General features: G+C 41.6%; 1 protein-coding gene across 1 annotated transcript in view; it reads left to right on the top strand.

The window, feature by feature from the left end:
• The window catches only part of ANKRD55 (ankyrin repeat domain 55), a 49,663-nt gene extending 32,643 nt beyond the window's left edge, over positions 1–17,020 (top strand). Inside the window, exons 9-11 of the mRNA XM_072861003.1 lie at positions 2,459–3,123; positions 8,652–8,753; positions 16,628–17,020. Coding sequence (XP_072717104.1) covers positions 2,459–3,123; positions 8,652–8,753; positions 16,628–16,896 — 1,036 coding nt within the window. The 3' untranslated portion in view covers positions 16,897–17,020. The remainder of the gene's footprint in view (positions 1–2,458; positions 3,124–8,651; positions 8,754–16,627) is intronic.
• The last annotated feature ends 4,605 nt before the right edge of the window (positions 17,021–21,625 follow it).

Here is a 21,625-nt window from a genome sequence, read left to right as displayed (position 1 = left end):
TCTCATGTTTCAGCATGTGTCATTTAATTCATTTCAGTTCTTCAACTTTGGTAAACGAGCATGCACTTACAAAGACATTTATCATCACATTTCTTTGTGCTTTCCCCTCCTTTCCAGTCAGCAGTTAGTATTATTTCCTGTGTTACAAATTGTGAGACATGGGTAACATTACCTCTCCTCCTCCTGCGCTCTGCCTGTTGGAGTAGGTCTGAAATGTTGATTAGTCAAAATCTCATCTAAAAACCACTACAGCAACACCACTGTAGGTAATTATCTTAATAGATCTTCTGAAACTGTGCCGGGCCTCTTTAGTACAGGCAAGGCAAGGGAAAGGGGAAAAGGGAGAAAGGGGGAAAGGGAGAAAGGGGGAAAGGGAGAAAGGGAGAAAGGGAGAAAGGAAAGGGAAAGGGAAAGGGGGAAAGGGGGAAAGGGAGAAAGGGAAAGGGAGAAAGGGGGAAAGGGAGAAAGGGAGAAAGGGAGAAAGGGGGAAAGGGAGAAAGGGAGAAAGGGAGAAAGGGAGAAAGGGAGAAAGGGGGAAAGGGGAAAAGGGAGAAAGGAAAGGGAGAAAGGGGAAAGGAGAAAGGGGAAAGGGATATGAAAGGGGAAAAGGGAGAAAGGGGAAAGGGAGAAAGGAAAAGGGAGAAAGGGAAAGGGAGAAAGGGGGAAAGGGAGAAAGGAAGGGAAAGGGGGAAAGGAGAAAGGGAGAAAGGAGAAAGGGACGAAAGGGGGAAAGGAGGAAAGGGGGAAGGGAGAAAGGGGATTACCGTGAGAAAGGGGAAAGGGAGATTAAGGGGGGAGAAAGGGGAAAGGAGAAAGGGGAAAGGGGAGAAAGGGAGAAAGGGAGAAAGGATAAAGGAAAGGAAAGGGGGAAAGGGGATGAGGGAGAAAGGGAGAAAGGGGGGATTATAGGGAAAGGGAGAAAGGGAAAGGGAGAAAGGGAAAGGGAGAAAAGGGTCAGGAGGGAGAAAGGAAAGGGAGGAGAAAGGGAAAGGAGAAAGGAAAGGAGGGGAAAGGGGTGAAAGAAAGAAAGGAAAGGGGGAAAGGGGAAAAAGGGATTAAGAGGGAAAGGAAACGATTATAGAGAAAGAGGGGAAAAGGAGCAAAAGGGAGAAAGGGAGAAAAGGAGAAAGGGAAAACCGTGGAAGAAAAGGGAGAAAATGGGAAAGGAAAAAGGGGGAAAAGGAAATGTGAAAGGTCGGAAGGGGAAAGGGGGGAAGGAACGTGGGGAAAGGAAAGGAAAGGGGGAAGGAAAAGAAGGGGGAAGGGGAACGTAAGGGGAAGGAAGGGGAAGGAAGGAAGGGGAAGGGGGAAAAGGGGAAGGGGAAGGGAAAGTGAAGGAAGAGGGGATACCGGGAAAAGGGGAAAGGGACAAAAGGAAGGGAAAAAGGAAAGGAGGAAAGGGGAAAAGGGGGAGTAAAGGGAAAGGGAAAAGGGAAAGGATAGGAAAAGAGGAAAGGGGAAATGTCAAAAGGGAAAAGGAGGGAAAGGTGAAAGGACCGGGGAAGGGGACAAAGGGGGAAGGGAAAGGAAAGGAGAAGGGGAAAGGAAAGGTGAATGTGAATGGGGGGAATGTGTGAAGGGGAAGGGGAAGGGAGGAAGGAAAGTGGGAAGGGAAAGGGGAAAGGGGAAAGGGGAAAGGGAAAGGGGGAAAAGGGGAAGGGGGAAGGGAAGGGGAAGGAAGGGGAAAGGGAAAAGGGGAAAGGGGGAAGGGGGAAAGGGGAAGGAAAGGGGAAGGGGGAAGGAAAGGGGAAAGGGGGAAAGGGGAAAAGGGAAAAGGGGGAAGGGGAAAGGGGGAAAGTGGAAAGGGAAAGGGGAAAGGGAAAGGGGAAGGGGGAAGGGAAAAGGGGAAAGGGGGGAGAAAAGGGGGAAAGGGGAAAGGGAGGAAAGGGGGAAAGGGGGAAAGGGGAAAAGGGGGAAAGGGGGAAAGGGAAAAGGGGGAAAGGGGAAAAGGGAAAAGGGAAAGGGGAAAAGGGAAAAGGGAAAGGGGAAAGGGGAAAGGGAGGGAAGGAATGGTCAACTAGTGCCTTTGTTACAGTGTTAGCAATGACTGTGCTGTTGGAAATACCATTTTCCAAATATGACATAATACAAAGACCACTTGGTTTTAAAGATCTCAGCATGTTCTTGTAATTATTGGATCTTGCCTCACCGTTAAGAATAATGATTCTGCAGCTGGTAGATGCTGAAGCCAGAAAAGTTTGTTTGTTTTTTTTCCTGATAGCTGCACTGAGCCTACATTACAAGCGTAAGGCAATGAACCCTCTAAGAAAGAGTGAAATAACACAGTATCATTTTCAGTCTTTGTTAATTACAAATTTGGAGTCCTAATTTTCTGCCTCCTTGAACCACCCCTGAAAATGTATCTGAACAGTATGTAGCCCATTTCATGGGCTAACACAGGCTGTATTTTTTTCATTTTTTGGCAATAATGACATCACATTTGGATTTGTACTTCCAGTAGATCTGAGCCAGTTCATCAGTTTCCCTCCCAGAACAACAGACTCCTAAAGAAAGAAGGACGATTCAGTATGCTGAACCACATCTTCTCCTGCAAAAAGAAGAAAGATGATCAGAAAACTAGTCAGAAGGAGAGAAGCAGAGACCGATATCCTAGAGAAGAGACCTCAGAAGTAGATGACATCATCACCACTTTTGATTGCATTATGGACACAAACTGCAAAGACGTTCCAGATGAGTGTGTGACCACCACTGACTTTAAAAGAAGGAACACAGACACAAAGTACCTCATACCAGAAAAGAAGCAACCAGAGTGTCAGGGACTTCCACCCGTCAGAACCCAGAGCCTTCCCCCAATCACAGCAGGCAATTCTTTCCTAACTGCTTCCCAGAGCACAACGTCAAGCTTCTCCTCCAGCACCAGCACCCACCATTTTGCACACAAGTCTCAAAAGAGTAGGAGTGAACACAACTTGCTGGACCACAGAAGCAGCTGCCAGGCTTTGTTGGATGATCCCTGGAACACGGACTCTAACCAACTACTCTCCTACAAAGTCTGTACTAGGACTCCTTCAGACAAACTGATAAATGGCTTAAACTCTGATAGAACTCACCATGTGCTTTTGTGCCCTCCCCGCCTTCCCTCACTTCCCAGTTCTCCATCAGGTAATTTCTTTCTTCTCTATGTCCCAAATTCTATAATCTCTACTGATGTGGCAAGCTGAGTCAGAAAAAATAGGTAAGTCTGACCCATGACATTTCTATTTCTTTAATATCTTTTTCAGTTTCTTCTCCCTGTATGTAGTAGCAATTACAGGCAGCATATGGACAGGACATCAGCTGAAGGAAGGTGCTCAGGTGTGGGAAATAAGAGATTTAAGTAGAGATAAGCAAGCAAAAATGCAGGTAATTAGGAAGCATGTAAGGTACCTGAGCAAGGTTAGTACTTCCAAGTTATATATGTGCGCTGTGAATTGCACATTAACACCCACTGCCATGTCCGCTGTCTTGTGTCTGCGTTTAGTCCTGGAACTAGATGTGCAAGGGAACAGTACTGCACTCAAATCTCTAACTGTGCTGAGGGCTGCTTCTGGATCCAACCAGGTAAGTCCACATGTGCCATGCTGGATGGCTCTGCACCATGCCACTTTCCCCTTATAGACATGTTCTGACTCCAGACTGTAGTGTCACCCCTTCCCAATCCTCCCACCCTGAGTGCCAGGTCTTTGGTCTAATGTGCTGTTCTTATGGTTTCTCCAAAGCTGAATTCAGGTTGCTAAATTTACAGACATGGAGTAAATACTCTTATGTTGTGGTTTGAAAGCTGTAATGCAACAGCAATGAAGCAGAGCATCAGAATTCTGAAGTAAACTTGAAACCAGGGTTTGGCAGGATTTAGGATCTCCTACTTTGTTTGACTCACATCCATGTTTAAATGAATCTGGCTGGCCTAAGTGCTGGAGTTTACTTCAACATATCAGTGTCTCCAACTTCATCTCCTTTGGGATTAGTCCCATGCCAAAAATTAAAAACATCTAGCATGCCTTCCAACCACTGTAATATCCAACTGAAAATGAAGCAAATAAAAGCAATCCCCAAACTTACCAGTACACGATTACAAGGAGTAAACATTACACAATAAGTTAATCTACCCTCACCCCAAAGACATGAGTCGTTATTCTCCAGTGGAAAGAGGAGTGAACAGAAACCCTGTCTGAGAAGAACCCTCAGTTAGGTCAGGTCACTATCTGAGCTTGCATGATAGTGCAAACTGTACTGACTCCTAAGCAAAGGGATCTATAAACTAACAAATCTTTGTTCACATCACTCTTGAATAACGAGAGTAGAGACAGCAATTTCAGAATGACAGGTCATTCTATGTTGTGCAAATAAAGGCTGGAAATAGTTTTTCAGGGTAAAAAAGGAGCTACTCAAAAAGTTCTACTTCCTGAACATCAGGCCATGTTCCTGAAAGCTTGATAAACCTGGTCTATAGGTGTCACTACTTTTTTACTGTGCGCTCTTCAGCTATTCACCCAACCATACAAACCCCAAACTCCACATGGCTAGCAAGGATTGCTCCAGCACGACTCTTTCTACACTGAACTCTGCAAGGTTCTGCTCACATGTGGAAGACAAGAAAACCTGCAGGGCTTCTTTACAACCTAGATATAATAAGGTACACTGAGGCTGAGATATTTGAGATCATCCATGTTGACAGTAGAAGGAGGAATGAACTCAAACTGGACAAACCAAACCTGAGGACAACTATGGGGAAACATTTCTTAGTGGAATTAGCTAGACTATGAATACATTTGATGTGGAAGTAACTACCATGTTATTTAAAATGTGATTATAGATTTTTCTTAAAACTGTAGAATACTGTATGGTTAAATCCTTGCTTGCTCTGGACAGAAGGACAGGTGATTTTCTATGAACATCCTATGACAAAAAGCTGCAACCAGCTGAATCAGGACAGACCCTGTGCATCAACTCAGTGCTCCATGATCTGCACAGGGACTCAGTACAGGACCAGCAGTCTACATGCATGAATGAGGGCAAAATCATATCAATTATGTGAAATCTTTTAATTGTTAGAATGGGAGCTGCCTTTGCATGTCCAAAGGAAGAGTAAATCATTTTATCTCTGACGGTTTATTATCCACCTCAGAGAAAAAAAAGCCTGAGTCTGCTTTAAGCCTAGTTTTCTGTGTACTAGCTCCCTTTAACAAAACTTTCCAACAATAAAAAGATTCCTGTAGCTGGCAAAAAGGACATCCACTGAAGCATGTGAATTAAAAGCTTGTAAGGAGGCAGAGAGTGTCTGACAGGAATACATTGCACAACCTAGATACTGTCTAACATTTCTTCACAGTAAAAGATCTGCTTATCCCTCTTCCCGCCTATGTGTGTGGTTTAAATCTGTCTGCCCCTGTAATTAAAGCCACCTGACTTGCTGTGAATTAGAACTGCATTTACTGTATGAGCTCCAGGGCTTCCAGGTCTCCAGTGCAATATGCCTGCAGGATTTACAGGGATCAGAAGCAAAGTAAACCTGGCTCCAGCCCAGCCAGCAGCACTATGCAGGCAGCTCTCTCTGAGGAAAAATATTTCCTTGTTGTTTTTTTTCTGCAGGAGGCCTAACTGAAGGGAAAAACAACATTGGGTCTTTGAAGTACACTGAAGTGTTAATACTCCATTCCTCAAGTCATGACTGCAGGGGCTACATGTAATCTCCTAATCACTGAATATCCAGGGCAGGATTATGGGTATCAATAATCTAGGGGAACTCAATTTGAAAATTATTTTCTCAGCTGACACACAGTGTTGATTGTCTTGCATGACCATGTCTTTTATTAAAGTCAGAGCTAATTTTTGTGTTTACTGCTACAAAGCAGCTGGCACATAGATGGGGATTTTTGGAGGTTTTTTGTTCTGTTTTCTGTGCTCCTGGAAATGAAAGATGAGTCAATTTACTCGCTGAGCCTTAGCACTTACACAAAGGGGAGAGGTTGCTGCGGGTAGCAATGAGACTTTCCTTGCTATCATGCCACTGGTTTCTCTCAGAATAACTACTTTGTCTTGCCCTCCACTGGGGAGAGCAAAGATAGACTATACCAAAACCTACTGTCAATATTGCAAGAGTGCTTGCCAGCTGCAGTGCTGAGCTGGCATCCACAATCTGAAGCATTTTGCATTTATGAGCTTTGCAATCATCTCTTCTTGCAAAATGTACTGCCATCTACTTTCCACAGGGAAAATGGGGTAAGTAGAGAAATTCTTAGTGACATAGGTAAAAGGAAGCCTGTCTCAAATGTCAGGCAGCTCTTAGTACCCTCTAACCAGCTGGAGTCACCCACTCATCTTTTAGATTACTAACCTTCCAGGTCTAAGGCAACACTTTATTACAGGTTTTATTACAGCAGCCCAGTACCTTATATTTGCTTGAACAGGTAATGTAAAAAATAGGCTATTATTAAGCTTATGTTAGCATAAACAGTATGGTATAGTCCAACAGGAAGCACTTCTTGGCCAGGAAGAGTAGAGCAAAGCTGATCACTGTGGCTGTTTCTTTCTCAAACTGAAGGACTGATTTACAGTGAGACATTCATCATAATATTTACAACTTTTCCACAAAACACACCACAATGTGGTTCACCTACCTAAATGCAAAGGAAAATCAAAGAACAACCTGTAGAAGAAGCCAGTAAATGAAATGCAGAACAGCCCTGTTTATTTATAATAATGAAATTGCCTCCTTTCCATTTCATTCAAAAACAAATGCCATCATACATATGCTTTTGGGGATGACAAAGATGATGTTTTAAAGAAAGAAAAACTTTTTTCTCTGATGTTTTGCGGAGCAGATAGAAAGGAAGAGCCAAGAATACTTCCACTTGATGCCAGAACTTTTAGACAACAAGGACTCTTTTCCAAGCATTCATATCAGCCTTGCAAACATGATTATGCTTTGTACTGTTGTTTTGCTGCCAGATATCCCCATTTATGAAATAAACATATCTCTTGATAGAAAAAACAACCTCCCATCATCAAAGCCATAATGGTACATAAATAATAAGCCATTAGTTCGCAGCATAAGCATCAATGAAACCAATATAACTTGAATTGCACTAATGGGAGCAGCAGGCTTGATTCTTTGCTATTTTGGAATGGATATATTTATTTCTTTGTGCACAGTGGATGCAATGTCTACAGAAGAAACTTACCAACTTTTGCACCCACTTTTTGATCACCCTAGAGAAGTGTTAAAGACTAAATAAAGAGTAAAACATGGGAAAATGAAACCAAAGTCTGTTTGTATTAGACACAGCTCGTCCATAAGAGATTCTTCATGCTTTAGCCCAATACACATCAGCTTTACCCAAGGGATCCAGTAGATCGATCCAATGTCTATCGACTGCCGTGGTCTTTGGACCAGAATCTGGCTCTATGTTGAGCTGAACGCTGCACTATAACACAAGGGTTTATCTGATAAACACCACTTTAGCCCCTTTCACACAGAATCCGTTTAGACAGTAACATAGTTACAGCAGTCTTGACAACTACTTCAGTGCATCTCTAGGAAACTATTCTACAACTATTTTCCTACAGCGTTATCTTGCACAGCCCAGCAATACATAGGTATTTTCAAGTACCAACTACAAAGCCACAAAGGCAATTTATATAATTCCATTTCTTCCTATTGCTTAAGATGTCCTACTGCATCCTGCCTGTGTCTCCCCTCATCTCTGCGTGCCGAGAGAGCATATGCTTACTCTGCAATGAGCTATGTTGCAATGCCATGCTGGATGAGCAGCTGTTTGGCAAGACAACTCAAGACTCCTTACAAGGTTCATCTCAGACCTGGGGATAACAAAAAGAAAAATTTGAGGGACTCAAACATCACAGAATAAGATCAACTCAGGAAAAGGTTCTGGGGAAAATGTTGATTTGGTGCTTGACTTTCTACTTTTTAAATAACATTTGATGTGTCATTTATGTAGTGCAATGCATTACAACATCTAACATATTGTCTTTTCTAATAGTACTAGATGAAAGTTAACTTTAATGTTAGCCAGTGAAATGCCACAGTTAGCCAATTAACCTTTAATTTTCTAGTATCTACTCTTCTTGGTAAAAATGAAATAGCCATAAACATAGTTTAATAAGAATCAGTATCAGTTTATCTCAGTTCTGCTATGTTTTCATCTGCAGCAAAACCCTCTCAAAGCTCATCTTTACTCCTGATAGACTTCCACCAGTCTCATTTTCCAACCAGCAGTTGAGCTCCATTTGTGTTCTAGTACTTAGGCTGAGACTGTATTAGAAAAGTTTGCAAACTAAAGCTTCAATTCTGAAATCAAATCCACCTAGTTGAATATTTCTACGAATTTAGTGTCCAAATACTCTTACATGGACCTAGCTACTGGACCATGTCTGTTTTAAGATCAATTACTATATTATATGAAAGGAAGTGATAAGGGTACACATGAAGGTTATATTAAATCAGTCACTCTTTTTAACGAAAGAGAACAAAGCAACTGCTTTTTTCAGTTAGTGGTTTCTTGTTATTACATATTTCTGAGAATTACTACGTAAGTTTTCTTTTTTTTTCTAGAAGCCAGAGATCTACAGTGTACCATATTATTTACAATTATTTTCATATGGTAACAGATTATCTTTTTCTTTCACAGGTAAAAATTTTCAACAGATTTCCGTAGACCAACCCAAAATAAAATATCTTACTCCTGTGCGGAACAGCCTAACTCCCATACCCAACCACTGTGCTCACAAAAGTAAGTACAGGCAAGTCTCAGTTACAGTATCATACTGTGCGCCTCCATCACTGGCATCTGAGGGCTTGAGAGAGGTTTCATGTTCCTTTTTCACAGCATTGTAGAATGGCTGAGGTTGGAAGGCACCTTTGGAGATTGTCTAGTCCCATCCCCCTGCCCATAGAGAGGTCACCTCCGGCAGGTTGATCAGGATCACATGCAGTTAGGTTTTAAATACCTCTAAGGATGGCGACTACACCAGTTCTCTGGGCAACCTGTTCCAGTGTTTGACCAGCCTCAGAGTAAAAAAGTTTATTCTTACTTATTTGTACCCATTGACTCTTTTCCTTCATAGCACACCACTGAGAAGAGTCTGGCTCCCTCTTCATTAGTCCCACCAATCAGGCATTTATACATATTGACAAGATCCCCTGAGCTGCCTTCTCTTCTCAAGACTGAACAGTCCCAGCTCTTTCAGCCTCCCCTCTGAGGTTGGACACTCCAATCCGTTAATCATCTCCATCGCCCTTCATTGGACTTGCTCCAGTATGTCCATGTCTCTCTTGTACTGGGGGCCCCAGAACTGGACACAGCACTCCAGATGTGTCTCACCAGTGCCGAGTAGAGGGGAAGGATCACCTCCCACAATCTGCCGGCAGCGCTTTTCCTAATGCAGGCCCAGTTGCTGTTGGCCGTCTTTGCCGCAAGGGCATGTTGCTGGCTCATGTTCAGCTTGTTGTCTATCAGGGCCCCTAGGTCCCTTTCTGACAAGCTCCTTTTCAGCTGTTTGATCCTCAGCATGTATTGGTGCAAGGAGTTATTCCTCCCAAGGTGCAGGACTTTACATTTCTCTTTGTGTCATGGTTTAACCCCAGTCGGCAACTAAGCACCACACAGCTGCTTGCTCACACACCCTCTGCCTCTCCCAGTGGGATGGGGCAGAGAATCGTGAAAAAAAGTAAAACCCATGGGTTGAGATAAAGACAGTTTAATAGGACAGCAGAGGAAGAGAAAATAATTAATAATAATGATGATGATTATGATTTAAAAAAATGTACAAAACAAGTGATGCACAATGCAATTGCTCACCACTCACTGACCAATGCCCAGCCCATCCCTGAGCAGCAATCACTGCTCCCTGGCCAACTCCCCCCGGTTTCTATACTGACCATGATGCCATATGGTATGGAATAGCCCTTTGGCCAGTTTGGGTCAGCTGTCCTGGCTGTGCCCCCTCCCAGCTTCTTCTGCCCCCAGCAGAGCATGGGAAGCTGAAAAGTGCTTGACTAGTGTAAACACCACTTAGCAACAACTAAAACATCAGTGTGTTATCAACATTATTCTCATACTAAATCCAAAACACAGCACTATACCAGCTACTAGGAAGAAAATTAACTCTATCCCAGCTGAAACCAGGACATGTTTTAAGAGCCTTGTCCGTCCATTTCTCCAGCCTGTCAAGGTCTCTATGAATGGCAGCACACCTATCTGCTGTATCAACCACCCCTCCCAGTTTCATATCATTTGCAAACTTGCAGAAGGTGCACTATGCCCCACCGTCCAAGTCACTAATGAAAACATTAAATAGTATTAGCCCTAGTATCAACTCCTCAGGTATTCCACTAGTGACTGGCCCACTTTCAGCTGGATTTTGTGCTGCTGATCACAACCCTTTTCTCCAATGAGTTTCATAGAGTTGGCCTACTAGAAGCATTGTACATCAATACAGGGGAGAGTTTGGTTCTACATTTGTTTTCCAGAGCAGAGGTGACTGGAATTCTCATAGACATGGGATTTTTCACTCTTGGTTTCACTCTCAATTGCATATGCCTGTATGAATCTATAGCTTTTCAGAGGGGGCAGGACATGACGTCATATGGTGACTTATAGGATGTAAAGAGATGGATGACAACACCCTAATGACTGCATGGCAGAGAAGGGTTGGATATGTGAGATAAAAGCCAGGATAAGGAATGACTATTCTGCAGACAGCATGAAAAATCTCATGACACTGATTTTTGTGTCCTTTTGCTAGCAAAAATTAGAGGGAAGAGGATTAGAACAAGATTATCAGGTTTCCAAAACCTTTTGTAATTTTCTGAATGTTACATCGCTGAAAAGATGTTCTATCTCTCTCTGTCTTAAGTACAGTGGATAGTCTAGCTTTTACATGAGGATGGGAATCATTCATTTCTCTAACAGCAACTGGTTTGGGTAGCTTCTATAACACAGGAGCTAAAATAAAGGGATTGAGAGAGCAGCAGCCTTTTTTCCTCTGCACTTTCAGCCAGCTCCTCATTCCCAAGGCAGTAAGAAGCAAGGTCCTGAAGAGCAGAGAGAGCCTCACCCCGCTCCCACAGCCCCGGCAGAGTGTCAAGACTTAGTGACTGTCCCAGGCTGGATCCAGCCAGTGACTGGGGTGTTCTTCACACACAAACACTAGCCCTACCCCCAGAAGCATCCTGCCCTCACATTCTTGTGCTCCACTAAGCACAAATCCCCCAATGTATTTTGGACGAGGTTTTGCAGGTTGCTGTTTGTAATCCTGCAAATCAGCCAGGTCCTAAAGCATTCACATTTCAGAGCTAAATTTAAGATTCATTGCCTCTTATGATCTGAGTTTCAGAAGCAATTCTGCAGCTATAACAATATTACTAAAAACGAAACAGCAGAGGTAGCTTTATAGGGAACATCAGATTGGGTAGGGGAAATACAGAATCCTGCACTGCTGCTGCACAGTAAGTAAGAGGAAGAAGAAAAGTGGAGATATGTGGAATACTGGGGTGGTATTCTCTGTCTGCTCAGAGCAAAGAAAATAATCTAACTGCTTTCAAAACCCCAGCTCCAAGTCTTCTATTTTTAAGCTTTCTACTAATGTTCTCTGTGTCTTCTAGTTAAAACATAGTTGTAAGCAAAATCCTAAAAAAAATTATTTCATAACCACTGGTGTTCTTGCAGTAATTCATGCAAACAGCCAGGATTTTTGTTCCAGTCTCATGCCAATAACTGTGTTTTACAAATAAGATACAATTATCACAGTTAATAATCATGGTTTAATTAACTAACACAGCACATTTATCCAGGTGCCATTACTGCTTGATCATCAGTTCAAGCCAATAACAGAAAAGCAAAGTTATTTGCAAAATACTTTACATTTCTTCTTTGTTAACACAAATGACACATTTGATCCTGGAGCTTTCCAAATAACTGTTTCAGAGCCAAGATTTCACTCATCTTCCATCCAGCCCTAAAAGTATTACTGTTCTGGACACAGCCTTTATCCAGGCAAATAGCTCCAGCAATGAAGTTTGAATATAAACATTTGTGTTTCTCTAATGTTTTCATTACACAAGATGTGTGTTAAAAAGATGCAACAAAGCCAGTGGAAAAAAAAAGCATCCAGGGAGCTAGAACAATAAAATAAGCATAAATTAGAAAGAGAACTGAAACTACTCAGAGATTAACAGAAAGAAGAAATATCTCCCAAAAAAGGAAGGGCAATGAAAAAAAAAGGAAGAGAGGCTTTAATCTCTAAGCAAAAACATTTAAAAATACAAGTTAGAAAGAGGATAATAGGAATGAAACAGTAGCCTAGGAAAAGAGTACTTGAGTGACTTTAAACCATAGTTTATAAACTCCCACCCTCCAGATGTTCCCAGGGTCAAACAGGTCCCTCACATGGCTTCTTGAGTAGCCTCAGCACAGCCTGGCATCTCTGTTACTCTGCATGCTGTTCCTCCACCCCCAGAACACCCTTTCTATCTCATCATGCGACTCTACCAAGGACCCCTGGGAAACAGGCTTACAACTATCACACACCGCTCACACAATGCCAGAATAATTTTCCAAAGAAATATGGGACTTCTAGAGAACTCTGCTGCTCTCACTTCCTCATGTGGCTTAGAAGGTCTTAAGCCATAGTGAGGTTATTACTTGTTGAACAACAACAACAAAAAATCTATTTCTGCAGATCATTTAACAATATTTTCTGGGGATCAGTGTTTTTGCTGTTTTTCATCGTGATTTGAAGTTTCTCCTTTGCCAAGTTAACAGCAAAGGATTCCACAAAGCACCCTCCTCTCTGCAGAGGGCCACCATGGTCCACTGCTTGCAAAAGGAAGAAAGTCTAAGAGCCATCCCTTCTGCTGAAGTACATACTCTTTGGGCAATGCCTCCCTGACAGCCTTATTCTTGCCTCTGCAGTTTGTAATAGCAGCCACTCGAGAGTCACTACGGAGTGGAAAAGGCTCCCTGAATTAGCTCTTATTGTATCACTAGGTCTTCGGTAGCTGACTCTGCGCTCTGAACATGAATAATTACTGGTGCATTTGCTGTATGTAGCTTCTGGATGTATGACACCCAGCCTAAAGTATTCTGTCTCTCACAGACCCCAGTGCTGGGTCCAGGCTCATGTGTTTCAATACATATACTAATACCAGTCATTATATGTATTATTTCAAAGCCATCCATGTACCAGTCCTGAAATCCTTATCGAAAATCCTAAACTGAGTACAGTATGTAGGACTAGGTGGACAGCATTGACGTTTGGATGCTGGTTTTTACTTCTTTGAATGAGCATGGGTTTGTGATGGCTATTGGGCCACGGGGGTGAAGTTAAACTACACTGCTTTTGCCCTACTTAAATCCATCATTAAGGGCTTATCTAGTATGTAAAGTGTCCTTAAGATATTTTACACAGGTGTAAACATTGAATGCATTAATATATGCCTATGCTCCAAACAGGGAAACAAGTGAGCCTTTCAATATGGTTTACAGACCAAAATTTCAATGAACTCAAAGCATCCTGTCATGTGCCAGAAAATAAATGGGCTCATTTATTGTATTTAGTCCTGCCTGAATCACACAAATTCAATACAAACTAAGCAAAGTATTAATGGTATTATTTTTTTTCATGGAAAGGAGAACTAAGCAATTTCCTGAACTTCTGAACATGAATGAACCTTGAATATGACCTGTGAGTTACACCACATTGCCAAAGGCCAGGCAGCTCTAGTAAACACTGCCTGCTCAGGCCATCACAACTTGAATTGCACTGAAATTAGCATGAAAAGAAAAAAAAATCTACCAATTTTTAAAATCCTCTCTATAAAGATTCTGCTTTGCCCCAGACAGATACCTGGTGGGTCTTAGAGAATTAGCACTCCTGATACATAACTAATGAATGATGAAATGAGTATATGGCATATGGTACAGATGAAATTAGTATACGGCATATGGTACAAGGGAATATGGCAAGGAGAACTTCAGCCTCTTTTGCACAATGTATATAGTAAAAAAATACATAGATCCAAAGCTCTTTCAGTGCCCACTGCAGATATTACAGAGGTAAAATTTGTTTTCAACAGGGCAAATTTCTGACTTATTAATTATATATTACGTAAATTTACAGACACAGAAGGGCTTGCATGAAGACTGGTGTGCTTCTGCTTTGCCAAGGCACGGAAGCTGCAGGGTTCCTGCTTGAACTTCTTCAATATATTTCTGACTCAGGCACAGTCTTTGTCCCTAGTTACCTGCCGGACTGTTACTCCCCTAGCCAGTTATTCCCCATCTTACATTTGGACTTTTGGTGGTCTGGGATTTCTTTGTTTGTTTTCCCTAAGTGTAGTGCTTTGCATTTGCCTTTGCTGAGTTTCGTTATCTGAATTTCTTCCTGTTTCTCCAATTTACAAAGGTCATTTTGCATTGTAAACCTGTTCTCCGGAAAATTACACCTTGAGTGTCTTTTTTTCATCAGGTGTGTGTCTACTTTATAGTAATGGATCTACCTTATTTTTTATGAAAATTTGGGACAAAATTAATAATCCTTCCTTATTAAAACTACATAATTCCTCCCTTCTCCTGCATCCACTCCGCCAGCGTCCCAGTTATTCTTTTTGATATTGCTTGATGAGCAGGCAGACTTCATAGGTTCAAAGATTCACTTCTGAGAAACACCAACTGTGGGCAGGATTTTAGGTATGTAGGATTTTTTAGGTTAGGTTAACTGACTTGAAATTCCTTAAGTCCTCTTTTCTTGTCTTTTTATTCTACAGCCCTCAAGAAACTCCATCCACTACTCTACCTATGAGTTCCTCAAGTGTGCTGAATGTTTAGTTTGGTTTGGGGATTCTTTTTAAGATCAAAATTGACTTGTAAGGTCCAGTTTATCACAGGTGCATTGATTGCAGTAGTTACTCAGTTCATACCAGCTGATTATGTGGTCTGTTATTTCTAATAAAAATGAGTTCATTTATCAGTTTATCCTTTATTAAAACAGTCCAAATCTAGATTAACTTCAGATTTTTCTCTGGAATTACACAAGATTTTCATTGGGTTAAGAGAGAATACTCTTCTCCATTCCTCATTTCTGTAGAATTTCCATGAACCTACACCAGGAAAATTTCTGTCAGAGATTATGAAAAGGGAATAATCAAAGGGGCTGCCAGGAAAAATGCAAACATGAACACTCAGGTTTTCATTGGAGTTGACTAGGAAATGGAATTATAATGATAGGCTGAGATGGTCACCTTCTGAGCAGAGTGCTTTATAGCAGGATTCTTCCTAAATTTAAAGAACCAGGACACAAGCATGATGCCAATCTGAGGACAAGTGGTTGGCTCAGAGAATGGTTTTTAATACCTGACCACTAGGAAGCATTTGTGGTTAGTTTCAAACGATGAAGCCAGCAAAATAGACAGAGAATCCAAATAACCTTCTGGAGGCTGCCATGACTAGTAAGATGAAACTCCAACTAGAACATCTCAGAAGAAAACGTTAATAGCCTGTCATATATTCATCACAACAGATGTGGATGGAAGGAAATCACAGATGGAATGAGAATGCAACCAAGGAAAAATTAATGTGAAAAATTGCAAGGAAGATTCTATAGCCAAAACAGAGATGGTGTTAACTCCAGTAGGGAACCCTTTATATGGTTAAACTGAAAAACCCAAACTGTTTGTATATAGAGCTTGTGAATAAAATGGAGAATTAAATGAAAAGAAGCTAATGCAATTCACAATAAATTCCAAGGCAGAGAAAAATACGTCTACAATTAAGGTTTTGAATTCTCCTTTTAATAAGCTAGGAAATTAGTTAGTGAGTTGCCTAAATGAAGGAGCTTGAGGATTTCAATTTAGAGAAGACATAGCACTATATTAACTTTACAGCACAAACAATGTTACACTGCCAAGTGTGAGGTGGAGATTAAGGATGATCTAAATCCAGAGTTTCTTACAAGACTGCTGACACACACAAGATAGACGACAGCAGTGGCTCTTATGTTTCAGTGTGGGTCTTAGTGTGCTACAGGGTAATGGGCTACTTTTGTGGCCTGTGACTTGCAGAGCACATGTAGACCTATCTTCATGATTGACTGTGCCTACAGCAACCCAGACACAGTGTCCCACATTCTTACATTTCATCTTCCTAAGATTTTGATCAGAATTTACCCCCGGTAATAGAGCATCCTCCCACAAAGGTTTTGTTAAAAACAATATATTCCCATGGAACATTTCTGTTTCAGTCAGCCTGTGGGTTTTGATGAAAAAATGTCTTGTGGAAATCTCTCCAAACAGACCAAGTCTCCTTCAGACAAACTATAGATTCTCTGCTTATCAAAGGTAAACCTTTGAACTTATCAAGTCTTATTGATCACAAAACACAAAGGAAATCACTTAACACTGGAGTTGTTTTCTTCAGTTGAACATTAGCCCTGCCAGGCTCTAGCCATTTTTTACGCATATTTTGATCACATTTTTCAAATGCAGGTTTGAGTACATACAACACAAGACAAACAAACAACAGTTCAAAGAAAGTAGCTAACTCCTTTGTAAAAATGTCATGCTTTTCACTTTCTGTGCACTCTTTCTCTCTTTTTCTTTTTCCTCTAGTTCAGCTACCATCTCAGGGTGCTAAGAAGTTTAAGTCCCTGCCTTTAAATTCCCTAAGGACTGGTGCAGTTATTCTCCCACCAGCCCCAACCTCCAGATCCCAGAAAAAGGGACATCCTCAGAGTCATTTGCTCTATTCTCTCTTGCCTGGTCTATCAGGAGAGCCTCTGAAACCAAGCCGTGTCCTACCTGCTATCCCAAGCCAGAAGAAATCTAACCATGCAGAAGAGCTTGAGAAATCTCTCACCAAACCAGACGCTGAAAATTAACTCATCACACTGGCCTCAATCAGTTGAAATATATCTAAGAGCTTGTTACAAGATAACTGTACAGTAAAATCTCATTAATTTGAACTAATGATGCTCTTGTGAACTGGAGTGTAAATGAACAAAAAGCAAGAAAGGGTAGCACATCACAAAAGCTGCACTGTGTATTTATATAGGCATTTTCATTATAGTTTTCATTTATGATGACATTACTAAATCAGTATTTAATGTGCTGTAAATCTATTTTGTGAATGGAATCCTCATAACATGCAACCTTGTTGCAGAAATGTGCTGTTAAGCCTTTCATAGAAAACAGGAACAAACAGTAAGATTTTCTGCGTGATTTAAAAGTTGGAATTAGGGAAACATAAATTGACAGGGATTCTCTGTAATTTGTAAATGCAAAGGTGCTGATTCTGAGGCTGTGTGCCATCAAAAATCTATTTTTAAGATCAAAATGATAAGCTCAAAATAAAAGGCAGTTTTAGCAAATGAGGGGTTTTGGCTCTTTGTTTTACACATATTTTCTACGTTGTAAGTTTGTGGCTTTTGTGAATTCAACAAGCTAAAAAAGTACAACGAAACACTAATCCCTGTGGGACAGACAGGGCTATAGTACACACTGTTCAAAACTGTTCATTGCACTTACAGATTTATGTTGCTTTCATTTAATTCTTCATATTCCTCAGTGACAAAAATGCAATTGTGTATTGTTATATTCATAAAACAAGGATTGCACAGTCCTGAGTTATTAGGCATTATTTCATCACTTTGATCACCAAACTGAAGAAGGAAATCTGACTAGACTGCTATTCAGTCAGGAGCCTTGGCAAGTGCTATGAGCCTTTGACTAAACATTTCACAAGACTGTCCTTTCCTAGAGGCCGACAAAGATGCCAGCCTCTGCTTGCTTCAGGATTCTTATCTAAATCTTGCTGCTATTACTCTGGAGGCTTCCCCATTTCTGATTATGGAGGGACTGTGGGCATTACTGTGGGCAGGGGGAGGGGGGAATAGTCCCCTTTTGTCACCCCTTCTGTATCACCATTGCTAGTAAACCTGTCCTACATTAGCTCTACATCAGCAGCTCATTCAACAAGGACATGGCATTTCTGTTTATCGTTAGATAAATGTTTTATTAGCTGTACAAACATTTCTTTTGCTGTGTCACAGTAAAAGACAAACCTGACATGAAAGAGCATGTCCCAGTAGCTGCAGTTTCCAATTTCCTTGCGGTAATGACTGTAAATAGAAGGATGGCTGGTGGCTGTCACAGACAGTCCCAGAAAGAAAAAAGCAGAGCACAACAGCTGCTCTGACGCAACACAGGGAAGAGGGAACTTTTGCACACAAATAAAAGGATATTTTATTTTTAAACATCTAATCCAAATGTCACGGTATAAAGCTCAAATTCAACAAGTGATGTAAACCTCTAGCTTCTTGCTGAAATCCGTGAGAGTAAAAAGCTCATGTGCTTGGGCCTGACAGGCAACCTAGTCCTTGAGGCTAGACGGAAAAAGTACGGCATCACAGAAGCATGTGCCATTAAAGGAAAAATCAATTCTGACATGCTCTGTCTTTGCACCTGACCAGTCCTGCTCAGTCCAGCCTCACTGAAAAGTCCAGAGTCCCTCCAACAGAATAGCAGACTGGTGTTTGCTCCACGGGGTCAGTGCCTGAGCTGCTCTGCTCTCCAGAGCCCCTAAGCTTCTCTGCCCTGGAGCTCCACCAGTTGCAGCCCCCAAATTCTCTGTTCTGACTCCAGCCCTTTTGTACCTCTCCCTGTGCCCTCACACAAGAGGCAAGTGGTTCAGAAGTCAGTTCCTAGAAACATTCAAGCTTCAGCGCAGACTTAAGCCACTATCAGATGGTACAGAGCAGATGGTTTTGGTGCAGACTGCACAGAGGAGAAGGAAAAACTAATTCATACAGCTCTGGCTGGTAGCGAATAATCTCTATGTTAACCCGAAGTGTCAGTGTAGACATTACAAGAATGAGGTTTGCTTTTGCAGAGTGAGAGCTCAAAGTAACGACGCTGGCAGAGATTATCTTTAGTTTAACACACTGCTTGGGAATGGGTGCAGTGTGTGGAAGAGAAGACCAAATGGCACAGCAAGGAAATCCCAGTGAGGTCAAATGTTTGTAACTCCATTGCGATTCTAGCCCTTCTGAGTGGGTAAGAAAACTGAGCTTTTTGCTATCAACATGGCTGCCTCAAAAGAGGCAGGTCACATGCTGCAACTCCATTTTTTCCTGAGTAGAAGGGGATCCTCGTTGCTATTATTGGCTTTCAGAGGGGGGGGTGACTCTCTCATCTCCTGTGTTACCCTGCCTTTCCAGTGACCAGGAGAGTCCTGGGCTGCCTAATAGCAACCATAGGAATCATATAATAGCAATAATAGCAATCATATAAAAGCTGTGGTGGCGCCCATTTGTTTGCCAGCTGGGGTTCCATGCTGGAGACAAAGATACAGGAGCAGTCTGTGTTGGCTTCCCATAGAGGCTTGAACAAATTTCAAATGTTTCCAGTATTACAGCAAGAGAGAAAGGGAGAGACATTCCCCCATGCCTTATGCTAGAGACTTCCATTCCCAGAAAGGAAGTAATCGGCTTTCTGGTTTTCCTATTCAGCAGTGCTTTGATAATGTAGCATGGGTGGGGTCAAAGATGAATAATGAACAATTTTTGATCAAAGATAACACTGTCTTTCAAATGAAATTCCTTCAAAAATGCAGAATTTCAGGTGCAGTCACCTGAAGCTAGAAACACACGTTACCGCTGCCTCCTCTCTATACAATCTGTGTGACGGGAGACATCTGCTAGCTGATTTTTTCCTATCATTTCCCCCTTCTTTCCTCATGATTTTCTAGGCAGGAATGTATTTTTGCCTGGGTCTCCAACCCAGAAAACAGACTTTTTCAGGAAAGAAATGCAAATCTAATTGCCTGTTCAAAGGTAAGCATAGAATACAGTACTTACCTGAACAGAGACAGTCTTAAATGCATGGTAATCTGAACTAAGTAAGAACCAGGTCACTTTTCTAATGCATTTCTTCTGTAGATTGTCAATAAAGAAGTAGTTCACAATTTACCAAATACAGATCTTTTAAAAATTAATGCTCATAGAAAGCACTAAAAATTATTCTCAGAAATGTTCCCACCAGGAACTATTCTTATCTTTTGGGTTTGATAGCCAAATTCTACAGTAAATAAACAAATCAAATTAAGTTGAAGTCTTTCACCTTCAGAGGAGAGCAGACGTTGACTGCAGTGTACTGCATGAAAGATAACAAATGAACCAATACCTACTTAAACTACACTGACCTCTTGCTCAGACCTTTCCTGGAAGATAATGGCAGGAGAGACAATAAAAGGCTAACACAGTTGATTAGCAACTGCCAAGAAATGTCTGGTCAGTAGGTCATGACAGAGATTTTTTTTCCTCTGTCTAGTGATTAAATATCTCTGGCACATTCTTCTGTGGCACTAGTTGAGAGTTAACTCATAGAGTGTTGCAGTACTCAGGTGTCTGGGGAGTTTGGCTTGGCACAGAGAGCTAAGAAAATATATATACATACGGGATACATTTTTAGACCAAAACACAATATACTTCCTGACTGGAACACGCTCTACATTCCATATATCATTCTTATGAACAGAATCTGAAAATGCTTTTAAAAATGGTGCAGCCTTTTCCAGTGGACCATTTACTTACACATTGATACTGAATGGAGTGGTCCACTATTCCAGTAAACTGTGCAGGAGGTTAGCACTAGTCCATTATTTAAAACAGAGAAAAATGTTCGTATGTAAGACAAAGGATCATCCAGTATTACAGGGACCTTTCAAAGGCTATGCTATTGATGAGCAGAGTATCTGATGAGCAGGCTAATTTTCTTGTATAAATACCTAAAGAGGAAGCTACATTCTCTAAAATTCAGTCCTAATAAAGCATTTTAAACACCCCTACCACTGCCAAAGGTGGAGATGTCTGTCCCTTCACCCCAAATACACTGCATTCTTCTACCATCACCAAAGAGGAGTTCGCACAATCCATATATTTTTCCACTGCAAAACACCAGAAGCATCACAGTTACCACTTCGGGACATAAAAGCATAGCAACTTTTCAAACAATTCTAACAGGGCTGTAAGAGCTCATCTGATCATACTGTCATCATGAGTCATCAGACCTGTTACTCTGCATCTGCATTATAATAGTGATTTAGAAGAAGACGGAAGTATTGAAAGTATACATTATTTGCCTTTGTATTTTAAAAGTGGAATTTTTCTCTCGTTATTTTCATAGGGTTTTCCTATGTTCCTTAGTTTCAGAGAAAGCAAAGATTTTCCTGTGCTGTCCCTATTGGTGGAAAAGCTCACCATTATGACAGAGGCAGTTCAGACCAGAAGTTGTCAGGTGTCCAGCATCAGAGCCACCTCTCACCAAGGGCAGTGAGTAGTACCTAATGTGAAGCAGTTGACACAGAGCTAAGAAATAAACTCCAGGCCCACTGGGATCCTAAAGTCCAAGTGTTCCCTCCCTGCCAGCCAACACTGTCACAGGCCTGCCTTCTGCAGCTGCTACTGAGCCTAGTAAGGTCTGCAGATACCTACGTGGTACAGCCTCCTGCAGTAACTTTCCATTCCCCACCTCACTGTTTGTGGTGCTATAGGGTACTTGGCATCATGGTGTGACCTCCTGCTGCTCTGCAAACATCAGGAAGAACCTGCA

The sequence above is a fragment of the Ciconia boyciana genome, chromosome 4, assembly GCF_034638445.1.
Source record: "Ciconia boyciana chromosome 4, ASM3463844v1, whole genome shotgun sequence".
Classification (NCBI taxonomy): domain Eukaryota; kingdom Metazoa; phylum Chordata; class Aves; order Ciconiiformes; family Ciconiidae; genus Ciconia; species Ciconia boyciana.
The sequence above is the reverse complement of the archived record's forward strand: the minus strand, read 5'-3'. Positions and strand labels throughout refer to the sequence as shown.